This window comes from Salmo salar, chromosome 12, assembly GCF_965601325.2.
Source record: "Salmo salar chromosome 12, fSalSal1, whole genome shotgun sequence".
NCBI classification, from domain to species: Eukaryota; Metazoa; Chordata; class Actinopteri; order Salmoniformes; family Salmonidae; genus Salmo; species Salmo salar.
The window spans coordinates 64,579,469-64,598,011 of record NC_138302.1 but is presented as its reverse complement, the minus strand read 5'-3'; the positions used below and the strand labels follow the sequence as shown (position 1 = coordinate 64,598,011).

Below are 18,543 nucleotides of genomic sequence, written 5' to 3'. Positions count from 1 at the left end.
TATGTAAAAGGTGTCGTGTGACAGAGGTAAGTGTGTGTGTTGCAGCTCGGGGTCAGGAGGCCATCTTGCTGACTGAACCACAGAGGGTTGGTTCTCTACAAGAAGATAACAGAGCTCAGTTAGCACCAGACTTGAACACCGTTGACAAAAGGAATACGTGTGTGCTTTGAAAAAGAAGTTGACATGCTTATTTTGTCTGGACTTTTCCTCTCTCTTCTTCAAGAGTCAATCAGCCAAAGGTGGGAGCCTTCTGCAATGGAAGCTTTGATCTCTTTTGATAATTGAAAAAATAAACAAAGTTGAACAAAGAAACAAATTTGGAAAGGGGGAAATGACACAGAACGTTATTTTTGTGCACGTAAATTAACAAATTCTTATTTTTAAAAAGCATTCTGGAGTTTCAGAGTGGTAAAAGGAAAATAATTACAACACAATGTGTCTTTTATTTTTTGGTAAAATATGCAAACTTTAATTTTATTTTTTTTATGTTATTTTTTGACATTCTATTCACAGCAGTTTGACAATATTTTGTACATAAAAAAATATACTAATACACATTTAGTTGGTTTAATGTTTTAGTGTAGGATACTTTTAAGTACGGAAAATGCTAAATAAACCGTTTAAAGCTACTTCTCCCTAAAACTAATCCAGTAAGGCAAAGTTCAGTTAACTCACTGGCAGATGGTAACAATTATTTATAGATGATTTAAAATGAAGTCAAACTTAAACCTTATAAAGCATTCACTCATAAACACTCAGAATTTGTTATGAGCAGAGGACAATCACGATCATTCTTATTTATATGTACATCATAGTTCTATTTTTAGATATTTAGTAATATTCAAACATGTCACTTGCTTTTGTGTAAATTTTATTTAATAAAATTCTTTATTTAACAAATCTGGTAAATGCCAAACACTGGCAATAAACATGATACCACTTAGAAAATAATTAATACGTGTTAAATAGGAGCTAAATTATTTTAAAAAGTAAGCACATTTGATATTGCTGTAAAACTTTCTTATGAGAAGAAAATTAACAATTGCTTTTTTTTAGGGTATCATGTAATATGATGCATCCAAATGTCACCTTCTGTCTCAAAAAACTTGAGACAAAATGAATTGTTATAATATTATTCAACATTTAATAAATGAATTACTATACTATACAATCTTATAAGGTAAAGTAATACCGTGCATAAAATGCAAACTCTTTTGACATTATTACTTACATTTATTCACTGACATTTTTATTGGATTCATAGATCGTATAATAAATATTGTACAAAATAATTATTATACAAAATACTTGACTTGGTTTGTGCTTGAGTCCATGTCACACCAGTGTCCATAAGAAGTGGTTTTAAGCGGTTTTGTTCTGGTAGTTGTTCAGATGTCTATAGGGAATTTCACCTTCTGTACAAAGTAGACAGACAAATAAGTGGACATGCCTTAGTTTTGAGCAGTTGGGTTACTATGAAATATGTGTGCAAAATAGCTCAAACAAATCAATTAAAAAGCAAAGCAATGAGGGGAGAAGTAGGACTAAGAGTCCTTAAGAGTCCTTTGTTGTTGAGAAAGGGAGCTGCAAGTCTTTCTCAATGCTGCTGTTGTCTCCTGAGTTTTAATTCCTGACTGTCAATGAATTTGATAAAACAATTTGTAGAAAGAAGTAAAGTATGTTCTCTCTTTTTGGGCGTTCACGTGAACCCTTCTGAGCTGTCATGCCTTTTGGTTTCTTTCTTGTTGATTTTGTTGTTTATAAAACGTGTTTTTGATGTATTTTATTTTCAAAAGAATTTAGATTTTAGCCGTAGGGAAAAAGTTTCGATTTTAGATTTTTTTTTATTTTATAAGAGATTCATAGGATTTTTTTTATCGTGTTGAGTTTGTGCGTTTGCACATGGTCCATGCAAACTAAGAGATGATTTGATGTTTTTTATGTTTCTTCACGTTCATTTCCGTTCCAGAGCACTGTGTTGTTCAGTATGATATTGTTTCTCAGGCCTGTGTGAAATAGGCTTTAACTGAAACACGTCCATGTCTATCCTAGAGACACTCAATGAAACTCAATGGCAACCTGGCCCTCCAGCTCAGATCAGTCCAGTGGAGATGTACATCTAGTCTAGTGGAAACACATTCTATTGTATCTGTCACAGAAAATGAGGCTGTGTTCCAGAAAACACCTAACATAATATGAAAGTGCTGGTAAAAAAGTGTCCCATAACAAACTGTTCCACAGAAGTTAACTAAACCTTGGATGAATTGTTTCTTGTTTCAACAAAGACAAAAATGCGTAAACTTGGCGGATTTGGTTAGAAATTCCGACCAAAGTATGTCTAAGCCTAAACCGTAACCAGGCAGATTAGCCCTATTTAAGAAGGGGAAGCCTCTCTCCTCATTGAAGGCTATTCAGTTTCAGTTACAGTTGAGGGTATGGCAAAGAAAATATCATACAGATGCAATCAATATCAGATGTTATATTGACGTAATATTAAAAAGGGCTGAGTTTAACCATGCCTTGTTAAAATGTAGTGTTACCCTAGTAAACATTCTCCCATCTTGGGTTTTTGCCATTTTTCAGTATTAATGACATCATATATACTGTTTCTTCTTCCTTGTCTATCTCTATACCTCGGTCCTCGCCCTACAAAACATTGTTCATTATTATTTATGTCTGCAACACCAAAGATGATGAAGCCATCCACCTGTCAGCAAAGCTGTCTGTCAGAGTATCTGTCTTGGAGAACATGCCTCTCTCATCCATATTGGCATACAAAGCTAAAGTCATGCTATAGTAACATCTTGGCAAAGTGGCAGTTCCCTGGTAAGTGGTGAACAAGCAATATGTTTCCTTTAGGTTCTGAATGAATGTATTGCTGAATAGAGATCCATAGATGTGTGCTTCATTTATCGACATATGCTTGTTTCGGTTTGGTACATCCAGCTGAAGACCAGTATATGGTACTGTATCTTTAACACAGAGAACAGGGCAATGGGTCTACTTAGCTTTTTTAGTGTTGATGATGAGAGCTCAGCATTTATCTATCTTTCTGTAAATATTAGGACTATTTTCTGCTCTTTTTTTTGGTTGAACTCAAGTCAAGACCATTGTTTGTTCCTGTTTCCACCTTTTGTTGATGTGAGTGTTTTGTTGATGTCTTGTGATCTGTCCAGATAATACAAAAGTGAATACTTACACGTTTTCAGATCCAGTGCACCTCATGAAGGAAAATGTCATGGTTTTATTTTCTATTGTAATAAACTGATAGTCCATGTATCAGCCATCACTTTAAATACAAAAAAATGTGGTTTTGAAACTATGAAATGACCAGTTGTTACACTGCAGTCTTGTTCATTGAATCAGATTTTCAGATTTGACAACTTGCTTATTGCTGTTTTTTGGGGGGAGCAAATCATTATATGACACTCAATTCCTTGTGAGAATGTAGTATTAGTCAGGTAATCCATTGTGTTATGATGAATGGTGTTAAAGGGATCCAAAATCTATTGTTTGTCAGTCGTCTTCAGACCTCAAAAGCTGTATAATGTCCGTCTGTTCTGTAGATCTCAATTTCAATTTTGGAGTGAACTGTCACTTTAAGTTACAACTAACTACAATTACCTGTAAATCATTGTCTGAGGGAGCACATTTGAGGCTATTGTATGTTTCCCTGATGTGTACCTTTGACAGGTATCTTATAATACCAAGGAAAATGAGCAAAAACAAGATGTGAAGCAGAGGTTTCACTTGCACTTATTTTCAAACCATGCTTATGTAAAGGAAAACCCTAATACCTAGCATTATCCTGTCCTCGCTTGTTGTCCAGATCATGTAGCTTCAATGGCTTATTTCATAGTTTCAAAATGTTTTGCTGCTAAAACGGGATGTCCGAGCAGTGGATAGATGGGAGCCACACTGGTTGTTTAAAAATGTCTTACTTTAACCTAGAATATCAATAGTAGATCAGATTAAAGTATAGTTAACATTCACAAATTATAAAATTACATTTGAGACACATTTTGTGAAAGTAGTACTCTTTCAGTCATTTTGTAATCTCTTGGGTAATTCGGCAAAAATCGGACATTTTGAACATACAACTGTCTCATCTCTCTCACTGCTTGTAAAACATTTCCTTATTTATACAAGAACTCATTTTGTACAGTTTATTAGAGGAGAGAGGTTTTGATATTTGGTTAGTTTGTTAGTTAGCTGGCTAGCCACTCGGTTACTTTCGTCTTCCTGTGCCAGAGTTGCTCAAGTCTCTGTAACCCTTGTTTTTTATTCCTAAAAAAATATAAAATTATTTCTTTGTTTTACTCTTAGAATTTTAATATGTCAATGTTCTTTTTTAATTAAAAAAAATGTTTTTTAATGGGTGTATCTGTGTTCCAAAAAGTTATTACCTAAATTCTTAGAATACAACTGAAAGACAAGTCAATTACATAAATTCCAAGTTTATTTTAGTGTTGAGCGAATCGTATTATGTTTGTTCAATATACATTTTTCAATGTGGTAACCAAAGTGATTGATATCCATCGAAAAGGTGTAAGCTCCTTTCTCTTTGGCTGATCATAGTAACTTCCAAACACAACTTTATTGACCAAGCCTTGACATTGTAATAATGATACTGCATTCAAAAGGCATTAACCTTACAGAGGAATCACAATAGAACTTGCAACTGATTAACCAATTGTAGGATCTAACATGATCGTTCATTAAACTCCTTCCCTTTTGATTTGAAGTAATTCTGTATGTGTCTGAGTATCTAAATAGCTAAATGTGCATAAAAGCAATCCGTACAAGATACAGAGCCTTCATGCCCATATAGAAACTTCTCTAATCACATTGTAGTTTGGAAAATATTATCTTTCCATACCTGGAAGTTCCAGTATGTAGTTACAAGCTGTAACCTTAGCAATGTATTTGATCCAGATCAGAATCTGTACAAATTTACAAAATAACTGACAATAAAATGAAATCTAGGAAACACATCTGAAGATAGTCTATTATATCAAAACTATAGTTAAGACAATTAAACTCAACCCTGCTGAGTTCCAAAGATTTCCTGAATCAATATGATAGTTTAAGAAAACAGGAAAGAGGTATATTTACAGAAAGATAACATGCTTTAAAGATACAGTATCAATGGTTACTTGTTTTTTTCTTCTTTGAGCTGAGTTGATGACAGACAAGAGCCAGAAATCAGTTTCCCTGAAGACTAGAAAGAACAATAAGTTCAAGTATTATACTGTTTTAGTATTAGATCAGTGTCACCAACATTCTGGGACTCAAAATGTTAATGCTATTTATCGTTATGTGCTTTTGTAACCATCATTTCCTAACACAGAGCAGAAGACAAACACACTACTTACTTACTGTAAGTGCCCTTTTAAGTAATGGCCAGGTTTGTTGTTTCCCAAAGCTGACCTACTCTCCAGCTGTTCTCCATAAATAAGGTGAGGTATGCAATCTCGGCACCCAGAACCAAATCTTGTGTGTTCGCTGGCCAGCTGCTCAATTTAAAGGTAAACAGCCTGTCAGGACAAGAGACTATGGTACTTGAGAAATATCCTATTTTTTTATCACAGAAGAGCCAGGGTTGTTTGAGAGGAAGACAGAAATGAAAGAAGCTCTTAAAGACGTCCTCCAGTTATTTTTTTACTTTAACTGTTGAAAAGCGATATCCCAAGTATAAATACAGTAAAGTACACACAATAAAGGGTAAAAAATATGTTTTTTAGACATAACTACACATTAAGGAGTAGGACATAACTGGACAACCTATTGAGATGTGCCTTTTGTTCAGTAAATCGGGTGTTAAATGAGGTGAAAAGGAGACTGGAGTGCCACTTTAAGTTCTAAGGTTGAGGGAGATTGGGCTGAGGGAGTGTAGCGAGCCAAAACACCCATGTGGTCCAAATGAGAAATAGACATCTAGTTTGATAGATGTTTTTGTTTCCCAACAGATTGAGAGACAGACGGGTAGACAGATTTATCAGTCGCGGCCCCCTCCAAAACACGACAGTAGGAAGCTGAACAGGTTTACTATGTCCAGGTAGAGGTTCAGGGTGGCAAAGACGTACTCCTCTGGACTCATAGTGTAGCACTTGTTGCCTATCAGCAGCTGGGTGTCAAACGCCAGGAACTAAGAGAGAAAGAGAGAGTGGAGGGGGGTTGAGTTCAAACCATTTCGCTACAGACTGTGACCCAATGATTAGGGCCAGGAATTTGTCTTGACCATGTGACCTTGACCAGGAAAAAGTCTGGGCCTTCCCAATGATGAATGCGTGTTGAATATCTGCCACTCACCAGAGTGAAGAGGATGGCTCCTATCACAGCGTAGATGGCTTGTAACCAGGGCACCTGTGTCGGACAGTAAGAATTTTATCAAACAGTCCTAAGGAGGATAGGCCACCAATTTAGGAAAGACACTGGCTTATAATCATCTCACAAGATTAAAGGGATACTTTGGGATTTTCGTAATGAAGCCCTTTATCTACTTCCCCAGAGTCAGATGAACTCATGAATACCATTTTATGTCTCTGTGTCCAGTATGCAGGAAGCTCACGAAATTACCTCTAACTTCCTGCATAATGGACGCAGAGACGTAAATATTATATCCATGAGTTTACCTGACTCTGGGAAATAACATTAAGGGATTATTTGTCAAAATCTCGAACTATCCCTTTAAAGGAATACCCAGGACTAATCATTATTGTACATGTTAGTCTCTACCCACCCAAATAGGGCAAGTGAGGGCCAAAAGCCTTACCGTCACTCTATATATAAACGCACTATCAGTCCCTCACAACTATTCTTATCGCCTTCTGGAAAGGTATACATGCTCATTACACCATCATGTGACCTAATTGTCCTTATTTACAGTGTCAGTGGTTAATGGAAGCTAAGCAGGCAGACGGGCTACTTACATATCCGAAGGGGATGACGATGGAGAGTATGATGCAACAGAACAGCATGACCATGGTCAGGACAAACAGGACTCCCTGGTAGGAGGTGAAGTCAATCTATAGCAGGAAACAAGGGAGAGAGAATAGGGGTGTGCTGTTAAAATGCACACATGATCTATCTGATTGCAGCATATTCATTTTATCAAAAGAAAACAATTTAACATAAGTTTGCACTGATACATAGGGTCAGGAGTTTTTCCTGGTCAGGTCATGTGGTAAAGTAAAACTCCTGGCCCTAGTGATACATACTCATTTCATTCATGACTATTTACGTTATCGGTATGTTTTTGTTTCAATGAGTAGGAAGCTTGTGTGGTGATTGGGGTCACTTTTCTCACCTTGGTCTGGAAGCTGAAGATGGTGACAGACATACACACCAGAGCAGTGATCCCTAGACACAGGACCACTGACTTGGTGTTGTAGAAGCTGGAGAAACAGAGTTGGTTAATCCATCAACCATTCATCCTACCCATCCTTTGTAGATGTTGAGAGATGTGTTAATTCATTCTTATCTTCATAAATAATTGATGTCAACATTTGAGCCCCCAACTAACTCGGTTGAATGCATTCAGTTGTGCAACTGACTGGGTATCCCCCCCCCCCCACACAATTAACACAAGTAATTTACCTGGACACAAAGCCCATCATGCAGGCCAGGCTGAGAGTCTGAGAGCAGACAGAACAGAGACAAACACAGAGCAGAGTCAATCCGGTGCACAGACAGGTAGGGAGAGTATTGAGCACATGCTATTCTCTCTATTTGTTGAATATTTGTTACTCATCATACTCACAAAGAGAGCCAGCAGAACAAGGTTCCAGGGAAACTGTCTCCTATTATAGAGATACAGACAATTCAGGTTGGTGAATTCACTCTATAATATTGCAAGTTATCATTTACAATGGATGATCACAACCATTATCTAGGAATAATGTTATAAATACCTTACTGTGTCATACACCTGCTTAATGTGTAATAAGTGTTGGTGTTCATGTGTATTAAAACTACATTCACTATTTGATTTAGTGAATATTACATCTGTTTTTTGATATGACTGTCAAGATTTGATGTAAGTGCTGTGTACTACCCAGATTGTAATTTTCATAGGAGGGAAACTCTTACCTGATTTGTTCACCACAGCAGTTCAATGCGATGTAGGTGGCCAAGAACATCATGCTGTTGAAAAGCAAAAAGAAACCAGTTCATTATTAACACAATTACATAGCTAATCACCCCCTTCCCCTTGACCATCGGCCCACCATTTGCGTGTTCATGCGCGCAGCCGGCATATGCACAAGTCTCCTAAACCTGAGAGGGTGTAAAAATGATGGAGGGTGTAGGGGATAATTAGTAGTCTGGCCAACACCTAATTCGAAGTCCTCCTGACTTCAGAGGCTGGAAAGGCTGTTTTGATGTTGTTGGCGTGATGCGTCGATAACGAAGGGTGCTGTGCTTTTACTGGTTGGTGCTCCTCTGTGTCTGTCTCACTACAATACCCACAGGCACTAGTGATGCTCGGGTTGACTCATAACAGGCAAGAAGCAGAGATGAAAGAGGAAAGACAAAGCGAACTTTACCAGTGTCAACTAGACTGGAGAATTCAATCTATCGATTCATTACATTATTCTGGTGAGCAAGGGTTTCTTTAGTCTTCTAGGGCAACAAGTAATGCCAGAAGAGAAGCTGCATCTATCTAATTATAGACACGTGGACTAACAAATAGCCTACCGTATGTCAGAAATGATAAGCAGAAACATAGGCCTATCTAAAAAAGGCCTGTCAAAAAATAGTTCCGCATCTGACTGTACCGCGCATTTTTCTATATTTGCGGGTTAGGGTCAGGCCTCAGATTTTCACTTCATCACATATAGTCAGGCGGTTGCGGATGGGTTATTAGCAGTTGCCGGCAGGTGTGGGTGAACAAACAGCTGACCTGCACATCACTAACATGCACAGCCACATAGCCCCAGCGCACTGCCCTCTTCCATTACAATGGCTGGATTTTCAAATCCAAACAACCAGAGGTCTCAACACCCGAGGAAAAATGTATATATATTATATATTTGAGAGAACAAATCAATGTGTCGGCTCAATTTCTGAGCGAATACTGCATTTACGTAGGCCTCCTGTCCAGACCAGTGTGTGAGCTCTCCAGGTGCTATGAGTCACGTCAGCCAGGCTAATAGACCCTCAGACAGCACTTCAACCGATTTAGCTACACTAAAGATTGTCTATTATACACTGCTCAAAAAAATAAAGGGAACACTTAAACAACACATCCTAGATCTGAATGAAAGAAATAATCTTATGAAATACTTTTTTCCTTACATAGTTGAATGTGCTGACAACAAAATCACACAAAAATAATCAATGGAAATCCAATTTATCAACCCATGGAGGTCTGGATTTGGAGTCACACTCAAAATTAAAGTGGAAAACCACACTACAGGCTGATCCAACTTTGATGTAATGTCCTTAAAACAAGTCAAAATGAGGCTCAGTAGTGTGTGTGGCCTCCACGTGCCTGTATGACCTCCCTACAACGCCTGGGCATGCTCCTGATGAGGTGGCGGATGGTCTCCTGAGGAATCTCCTCCCAGACCTGGACTAAAGCATCCGCCAACTCCTGGACAGTCTGTGGTGCAACGTGGCGTTGGGGGATGGAGCGAGACATGATGTCCCAGATGTGCTCAATTGGATTCAGGTCTGGGGAACGGGCGGGCCAGTCCATAGCATCAATGCCTTCCTCTTGCAGGAACTGCTGACACACTCCAGCCACATGAGGTCTAGCATTGTCTTGCATTAGGAGGAACCCAGGGCCAACCGCACCAGCATATGGTCTCACAAGGGGTCTGAGGATCTCATCTCGGTACCTAATGGAAGTCAGGCTACCTCTGGCGAGCACATGGAGGGCTGTTCGGCCCCCCAAAGAAATGCCACCCCACACCATGACTGACCCACCGCCAAACCGGTCATGCTGGATGTTGCAGGCAGCAGAACGTTCTCCATGGCGTCTCCAGACTCTGTCACGTCTGTCACGTGCTCAGTGTGAACCTGCTTTCATCTGTGAAGAGCACAGGGCACCAGTGGCGAATTTGCAATCTTGGTGTTCTCTGGCAAATGCCAAACGTCCTGCACGGTGTTGGGCTGTAAGCACAACCCCCACCTGTGGACGTTGGGCCCTCATACCACCCTCATGGAGTCTGTTTCTGACCGTTTGAGCAGACACATGCACATTTGTGGCCTGCTGGAGGTCATTTTGCAGGGCTCTGGCAGTGCTCCTCCTGCTCCTCCTTGCACAAAGGCATAGGTAGCGGTCCTGCTGCTGGGTTGTTGCCCTCCTACGGCCTCCTCCACGTCTCCTGATGTACTGGCCTGTCTCCTGGTAGCGCCTCCATGCTCTGGACACTACGCTGACACACACAGGAAACCTTCTTGCCACAGCTCGCATTGATGTGCCATCCTGGATGAGCTGCACTACCTGAGCCACTTGTAGACTCCGTCTCATGCTACCACTAGAGTGAAAACACCGCCAGCATTCAAAAGTGACCAAAACATCAGCCAGGAAGCATAGGAACTGAGAACTGGTCTGTGGTCACCACCTGCCAAACCACTCCTTTATTGGGGGTGTCTTGCTAATTGCCTATAATTTCCACCTGTTGTCTATTCCATTTGCACAACAGCATGTGAAATTTATTGTCAATCAGTGTTGCTTCCTAAGTGGACAGTTTGATTTCACAGAAGTGTGATTGACTTGGAGTTACATTGTGTTGATTAAGTGTTCCCTTTATTTTTTTGAGCAGTATATTAACAAGATATTTGAGTGACCGCGCTAACAATGGAAATACATGTCCTCAAAGAAGGAATGCAGGCGGGACTCCAATATAAAGTAATTTTTGGGTAAGATGCGGAAATACCACGTGCGTCCACTTATACCAGTGCATTCTTAATAACCTAACCATTATGAAACTTATATTAGATCAAATAAGCCTCACGTAGCAAATTAGCAATTACATGTTTTGTTGACCAAATTCGGCACTCTCATTGATCTCCATAGAAAAACTCGTCACTTCGTGGGCTTATTTTCGTGAATGGATTTTGGGTCGAGTAAAATGTCTCGCTTTGCCTCTTCCTATCTGGCTACGCTGAGCGAAGTGGTATCCCATAACGCAGCAATTTGTTTTTGAGTTTGCACAATTTCACGCAAAATAATGGAGGCTTGTATTTCTTTGTGTCTGATTTAGAATAATATGAAATACATCCTTAATTAAATACTGTTACTGAGGTTTATATCTTGTAACAGGGGGAATTTTCTCATTTGAAAGTCCTGCTATTTTTATTATTGATATGTCAAACATCAATTCCATCATTCAAGTCACGAGTGTGTCCCAAAGTTGATGGGTTTATTTGATCCCCTCACCAATCTTGAAGTCACCCTCAGAGTTTCGTCAGCAACACGTGACAACAGAGGGCCCTGCAAGCAAGTTGGTAAGGGTGAGGGGCTGGTCTGGGATTCACTGTCTAGGTGAGGAAAAGTCAGGACAATCAAGATGTTAGTTGTCACTTACTATGAACACATGTACAGGTGGGGGTGTGTCTGAATGTAGAACCTCACTGGTGCACTGTGGAGAAATGAAAGAGTGTTACACTATGTAGAGTGCACACACACTCATGTTCATCAAATGTATTGCATATTTATGTTTTGGATATATTTGCAATGTATTGGATATGATACATACCAGAATGTGAAGAGCGCAACAATGGCCACAGTCACAAAGAGTTGGATCATCAGGATGGCATAGACCTATAAGGATACAGAGAGGTGGAATTAGAGGGGACGGCCCAGATACACCCTCAAAATACTATACTACATGCTAGATCATGCATGTAGCTCAGTTACATTAATATCATTATCTGGATCATATTCATTTGGCTTCACCGTGGCAAAACATTTTGCAACGGAAGACGAAAACAAGTGTTTCTTATTGGACGAGTGGTTCTTGTAAGTTCAGGTTGTCCCGCGCTGTTTTAGTACCTTTCTGATGAAGATCCTCCTGATGGCCTGGTCATCCCAAGAGAACTGGGTTTGCATCTCCTCATAATCTGACAGGGAGAGAAGACAGAGAGTTAAACATCTTGTTAAAACAGCAGATGTGTAAAGATTCAACACTGACATTTACATGTTACGTCATTTAGCAGACGCTCTTATCCAGAACGACTTACAGGAGCAATTACGCTTAAGTCCTTGCTCAAGGGCACATTGACAGATTTTTCAACTAGTCAGCTCGAGGGTTCAAGCCAGCAATCTTTCGGTTACTGTCCCAATGCTCTTAACCGGTTGGCTACCTGCCACCCTGGTTACATCAAACGCTAAATGTTGGCGGCAGGTAGCCTGGCGGGTAGGAGCATTTGGCCAGTAAACGAAAGGTTGCTGGATCGAATCCCCAAGCTGACAAGTAAAAAAATCTGTAGTTTTTCCCCTGAGCAAGGCAGTTAACCCACTGTTCCCCGGGCGCCAATGACATGGATGTTGATGAAGGCAGCCCCCCGCACCTCTCTGATTCAGAGGGGTTGGGTTAAATGCAGAAGACACATTTCAGTTGAATGCATTCAGTTGTACAACTGACTAGGTATCCCCCTTTCCTGCCCATTTGTATTTGTTCTATAGTAAGGTGGTTGGTGTGCGTCGGCTGAAGAAGACCACTGCATACTGTAGCCAGAAAGGTGTCCATTGATAGAAGGGGATGAGATATCCGGTGTAACTGACTAGTTGAGATACAAATACGTTTTGTTATTACCTGCAGTAGCCTCTTCATAGCTGGGTGGGTGTTCTTTGCCTGTCCTTAGAGCCAGCTGTGGATATGGTGAGATACACAAATGGTCAGAGATACCAGTCTTTATACAGTGAGCCCAAAAGTATTGTGACAAGGACAATGTTGCTGTTGTTTTGGCTCTGTACTCCAGCACTTTGGATTTGAAATGATATGCACAAATATAATACCTCACAAAAAATGCTAACCTCCCCGTTATTGCAAGGGTGAGAGGTCAGCATGTCTTGGGGGTATGATATTTGTGCATCTGTAACTTTGTCACTCATCATTATTCAAGATTCATTCAGGATTATCTGTAATCATGTTGGCATCCACATTCATGTAGAAGTGTTTAGAAATATATTATATTATTATTTACAATAAAAGTGACTCCACAAGCTTGATGTAGTCATTGCGTACTATGAATATGGAACCAAATACTTAACTTTTTACTACTTTAATACACATATAAGTGAATTTGTCCCAATACTTGTGGTCCCCTAAAATGGGGGACTATGTACAAGAAGTGCTGTAATTTCTAAATGGTTCATCTGGTATGGATGAAAATACCCTAAAATTAAAGCTCATAGTCATTGTATCATTTAAAGTACAGAGCCAAAAGAACAACAACATTTTCCCTGTCCCAATACTTTTGGAGCTCACTGTATGTGAAATACACTTTTAATAAACACTTCACTCGTACAGGGCCGGCTCGCCCTGTTCACGGATCACGCGTCACGTGTAGGGCCCCTGACTTAATAAAATAATATATAATAATTATGGAAGACACTCTTAGGTTATGGATGGATGAAAGTCTGAATAGTAGAATACACAAATCAAAAATTCTATAATTGGTAGTGCATATGCAGTTTTCCTCTTGTTATGTCAGTCACTGCGTGACAACAGTCAGGTTTTCATTGACCCAGGTTTACTTGACAAAAGCAATGTTGCAAAAGAAAATCTAATATAAGACACATTTTCTAAAGATCGACAACATTTTTATCTATTCACAGGAGTGGATTTTTATTTTGTCTGACTTTCTTTATTGCGACAAATGATGATGGAAACTGTTTTTTGAATAAATGATGGTTGCTGAATAATTTTGAAGGTACGTAGGGCATGTGATGTCATCGCGTCACAATAAAGCTCCGCTCCATAATTCATTCTAATTGCCTACTGCTCACATAATATTTTTTTTCAACTACAACAATTAAGTTTCTTTGCAGGACAAGTATTGTCCAGACTTTCAAGAACGCCTGAATTGCTTTGCCTTGCTTTTCTGATTGCTTTCTCAACATACCTGAGACATGAAATAGATAGGTGGGAGGGCATACAAGCTGTCACCAATTTATTTATGCACAATTTACTTAATGGAAACACTGTAGGTTTTTGCAAAAACTTTTTTTTTTAATGTGTGACATCATTACAGTCGTGGCCAAAAGTTTTGAGAATGACACAAATATTAATTTCCAAAAAGTTTGCTGCTTCAGTGTCTTTAGATATTTTTGCCAGATGTTACTGTGGAATACTGAAGTATAATTACAAGCATTTCATAAGTGTCAAAGGCTTTTATTGACAATTACATGAAGTTGATGCAAAGAGTCAATATTTGCAGTGTTGACCCTTCTTTTTCAAAACCTCTGCAATCCACCCTGGCATGCTGTCAATTAACTTCTGGGCCACATCCTGACTGATGGCAGCCCATTCTTGCATAATCAATGCTTGGAGTTTGTCAGAATTTGTGGGTTTTTGTTTGTCCACCCGCCTCTTGAGGATTGACCACAAGTTCTCAATGGGATTAAGGTCTGGGGAGTTTTCTGGCCATGGACCCAAAATATCGATGTTTTGTTCCCCGAGCCACTTAGTTATCACTTTTGCCTTATGGCAAGGTGCTCCATCATGCTGGAAAAGGCCTTGTTTGTCACCAAACTGTTCCTGGATGGTTGGGAGAAGTTGCTCTCGGATGATGTGTTGGTACCATTCTTTATTCATGGCTGTGTTCTTAGGCAAAATTGTGTGTGAGCCAACTCCCTTGGCTGAGAAGCAACCCCACAAATGAATGGTCTCAGGATGCTTTACTATTGGCATGACACAGGACTGATGGTAGTGCTCACCTTGTCTTCTCCGGACAACCTTTTTTCTGGATGCCCCAAACAATCGGAAAAGGAGAGAAAATGACTTTACCCCAGTCCTCAGCAGTCCAATCCCTGTACCTTTTGCAGAATATCAGTCTGTCCCTGATGTTTTTCCTGGAGAGAAGTGGCTTCTTTGCTGCCCTTCTTGACACCAGGCCATCCTCCAAAAGTCTTCGCCTCACTGTGCGTGCAGATGCACTCACACCTGCCTGCTGCCATTCCTGAGCGAGCTCTGTACTGGTGGTGCCCTGATACCGCAGCTGAATCAACTTTAGGAGAGGGTCCTGGCGCTTGCTGGACTTTCTTGGGCGCCCTGAAACCTTCTTCACAACAACTGAACTGCTCTCCTTGAAGTTCTTGATGATCCGATAAATGGTTGATTTAGGTGCAATCTTACTGGCAGCAATATCCTTGCCTGTGAAGCCTTTTTTTGTGCAAAGCAATGATGACGGCACGTGTTTCCTTGCAGGTAACCATGCTTGACAGAGGAAAAACAATGATTCCAAGCACCACCCTCCTTTTGAAGGTTATTCGAACTCAATCAGCATGACAGAGTGATCTCCAGCCTTGTCCTCGTCAACACTCACACCTGTGTTAACGAGAGAATCACTGACATGGTGACAGCTGGTCCTTTTGTGGCAGGGCTGAAATGCAGTGGAAATGTTTTTTGGTGATTCAGTTCATTTGCATGGCAAAAAGGGACTTTGCAATTAATTGCAATTCATCTGATCACTCTTCACAACATTCTGGAGTATATGCAAATTGCCATCATACAAACTGAGGCAGCAGACTTTGTGAAAATTTATATTTGTGTCATTCTCAAAACTTTTGGCCACGACTGAACATCCAGCCGTTTTTATTGACACGAGATAGTTAAATGGAAACGCACCGTAGCAGGCAATTGTTACATCAATTTTCTATGCAAACTTTCTAAACATTGACAAAAAATCTCGGGACAAGTTAATGGAAACATACGTAGCTATAGCCATGAAGCATGGCTTGAAACGAACTAATGTTCTATCGAGTCATGTTTTAGGTCGTGAGGTGAGAGGGGCCCCCAACCAAATCTCGCTAGGGGCCCCCAAAAGGCTAGAGCCGGCTCTGCTCTCTTATAACATAAAACTTACTTCATCCAACTCAACTTCTTTCAACTCAACTTCCTTTTGCTGCTATAAGACAAAATGGGCAAGTGAAGGATAACATGTGAAGGATAAACAATTTATAAACTTGCTATAATGTATTCTATACATGATTCTATTCATGCATTCAACTCCTTGCAATCCACTGATAATCCAGATAGGCTACATGTAGAGGCCTGTATCAGTGTAAACAAGCCTCCATGTTTCATCAGTGTTTAGGATAGGATAAGGATTAGGATACTTTCAGTAGGCAGCCATCTTAGTTTGGCCGACATATAGGGCGCATTCCTCTGCCCAGGCGTTGTTGACGCATGCCAGATCTTACAACGCCTGGATAGGTATTTTACATATCAGCTAACCACATCATAGGTTATAGCAATCTTGTGCCCGACAGCACAGTCGATGACGTGGCACGCAACTATTGGTTGATGCATGCAACGTCTGAGCAGGGGAACACGACCAGAGACTTGTTTACAGTGAATGAGCGTAGCATTTAAGAAATAGAGAAATATTTGTCTGTCTCTCTTTCTCTCGTTTTTAGACTATAGTCTATGATGATATTCTATAGTATATCAGAGAGAAAACCACATATAATGTCTGGAATTGGAAATTCAGAACAACAACCAATTTCTGTTCACATCAGCTTTGAAATAGTAATTTGATAAGAGAGAGAAATCTTTACCTTTCCTTTAGTCATATTTGTGTCTTTTTGGCACCCTGTAGTGTTGAATTTCTGTTGTTTATGGTGTTGTTATCCTTGTTCGTATGATGTTAATGGCTTGTCAACCTCAGTAGTAGATTTCCTTCTATATTATAAAGCTTATTTTCTCTTCTTTTTATTTTTGTATCCCTTATTTCTTTTTTCTGTCCTTTTCTTTCAGCCGTGGTACAGTAGAAGAGAGAGATTGAACTTGTTCTTACAGTGGCTGTGCTGAATCTGTGGTCACTGTGCGGATTACACCATCAAAGCTCTATATAGAGCACCATTAGGAGGTTAATCCCTCTCCAACCCTGATCCCATTTACCCCCCTATCTCTGCTGTAATGAGACCGTTCTCGCAACATCCAGGTAAGGCTTCAGCATTGGGACATGCAGGAATGTACCACTGCCTCAACCAAAGAAGGGGTGGTTGATCTATTTGTAGTAACACTGACATACACGTTTCCCGAAGGGCTTCGGAGCAATTAGGAGGCCCAAACCAACACACTGAATGATCAGCTGATGATCCAGGCAGGGGGAACTGGGTTGCATATCTGAATTACATGTCCTTTACAGTATATAACATACTGACCCCCATAGTAGAATTACAGTAGTAGGAAAGGGAGCTCTGCCAGTCAAAACACATATTCCAAATCTATTTTCATAATACATTTTATAATCCTTTTATAATATAATCAATAATATCCACCTCTCTCTGTCTCTCTCTGTCTGACTCTCCCTCTCCCCATACCTCCCTCCCTCTATCAAGACCAGCAGTCCACCACCAATTTCACGATTCTGTGAATAGAGCTGAACATTCTAAACATAATTTCTTAGAACTTCTTTTACAATCAACCATGTATTTTTTTTTATATACAGTACCTTCGGAAAGTATTCAGACCCCTTGACTTTTTCCACATTTTGTTACGTTACAGCCTTATTCTAAAATGGATTTAAAAAAAAACATTTAAATCCTCAGAAATCTATAAGTATTCAGACCCTAAACTCAAGCGCATCCTGTTTCCATTGATCATCCTTGAGATGTTTCTACAACTTGATTGGAGTCCACTTCTGGTAAATTCAATTGATTGGGCATGATCTGTAAAGGCACACACCTGTCTATATGAGATCCCACAGTTGACAGTGCATGTCAGAGCAAAAACCAAGCCATGATGTAGAAGGAATTGTCTGTAGCGCGCCGAGACAGGATTGTGTTGAGGCACAGATCTGGGGAAGGGTACCAAAATCTTTCTGCAGCATTGAAGGTACCTAAGAACACAGTGGCCTCCATCATTCTTCAATGGAAGAGGTTTGGAACCACCAAGACTTTTCCTAGAGCTGGCCGCTCGGCCAAACGCAATCGGGGGAGAAGGGCCTTGGTCAGGGAGGTGACCAAGAACCCAATGGTCACTCTGACAGAGCTCTGGAGTTCCTCTGTGGTGATGGGAGAATCTTCCAGAAGGAAAACCATCTCTGCAACACTCCACCAATCAGGCCTTTATGGTAGAGTGGCCAGACAGAAGCCACTCCTCAGTAAAAGGCACATGACAGCCCTCTTGGAGTTTGCCAAAAGGCATCTAAAGACTCTCAGACCATGAGAAATAAGATTCTCTGGTCTGACGAAACCAAGATTGAACTCTTTGGCCTGAATGCCAAGCGTCACGTCTGGAGGAAACCTGGCACCATCCCTACGATGAAGCATGGTGGTGGAATCATCATGCTGTAGGGTTGTTTTTCAGCGGCAGGGACTGGGAGACTAGTCAGGATTGAGGCAAAGATAAATGGAGATCC

The 18,543-nt window shown here is 40.2% G+C and overlaps 2 protein-coding genes across 3 annotated transcripts in view; one reads left to right on the top strand and one right to left on the bottom strand.

Annotated features, from left to right (window-relative positions):
* LOC106565464 (RNA-binding motif, single-stranded-interacting protein 2) overlaps positions 1-4,375 on the top strand; it is a 61,699-nt gene extending 57,324 nt beyond the window's left edge. For both annotated transcript variants that reach the window (XM_014132673.3, XM_082959227.1), the window contains exon 14: positions 46-4,375. The gene's annotated coding sequence lies outside the window, so the exon portion shown is untranslated. The remainder of the gene's footprint in view (positions 1-45) is intronic.
* A 66-nt stretch (positions 4,376-4,441) lies between these two features.
* Positions 4,442-17,045, bottom strand: LOC106565465 (protein lifeguard 2). The gene is made up of 13 exons (XM_014132675.3): positions 16,736-17,045; positions 16,042-16,083; positions 12,768-12,822; positions 12,005-12,072; positions 11,709-11,773; positions 11,538-11,591; positions 8,092-8,145; positions 7,763-7,802; positions 7,600-7,637; positions 7,310-7,397; positions 6,933-7,028; positions 6,313-6,366; positions 4,442-6,148 (listed from the first exon to the last, which is right to left on the bottom strand). The coding sequence occupies exons 1-13, from the start codon at positions 16,748-16,750 to the stop codon at positions 5,999-6,001; spliced, it is 819 nt and encodes a 272-aa protein (XP_013988150.1). The 5' UTR covers positions 16,751-17,045; the 3' UTR covers positions 4,442-5,998.
* Positions 17,046-18,543: the final 1,498 nt, after the last annotated feature.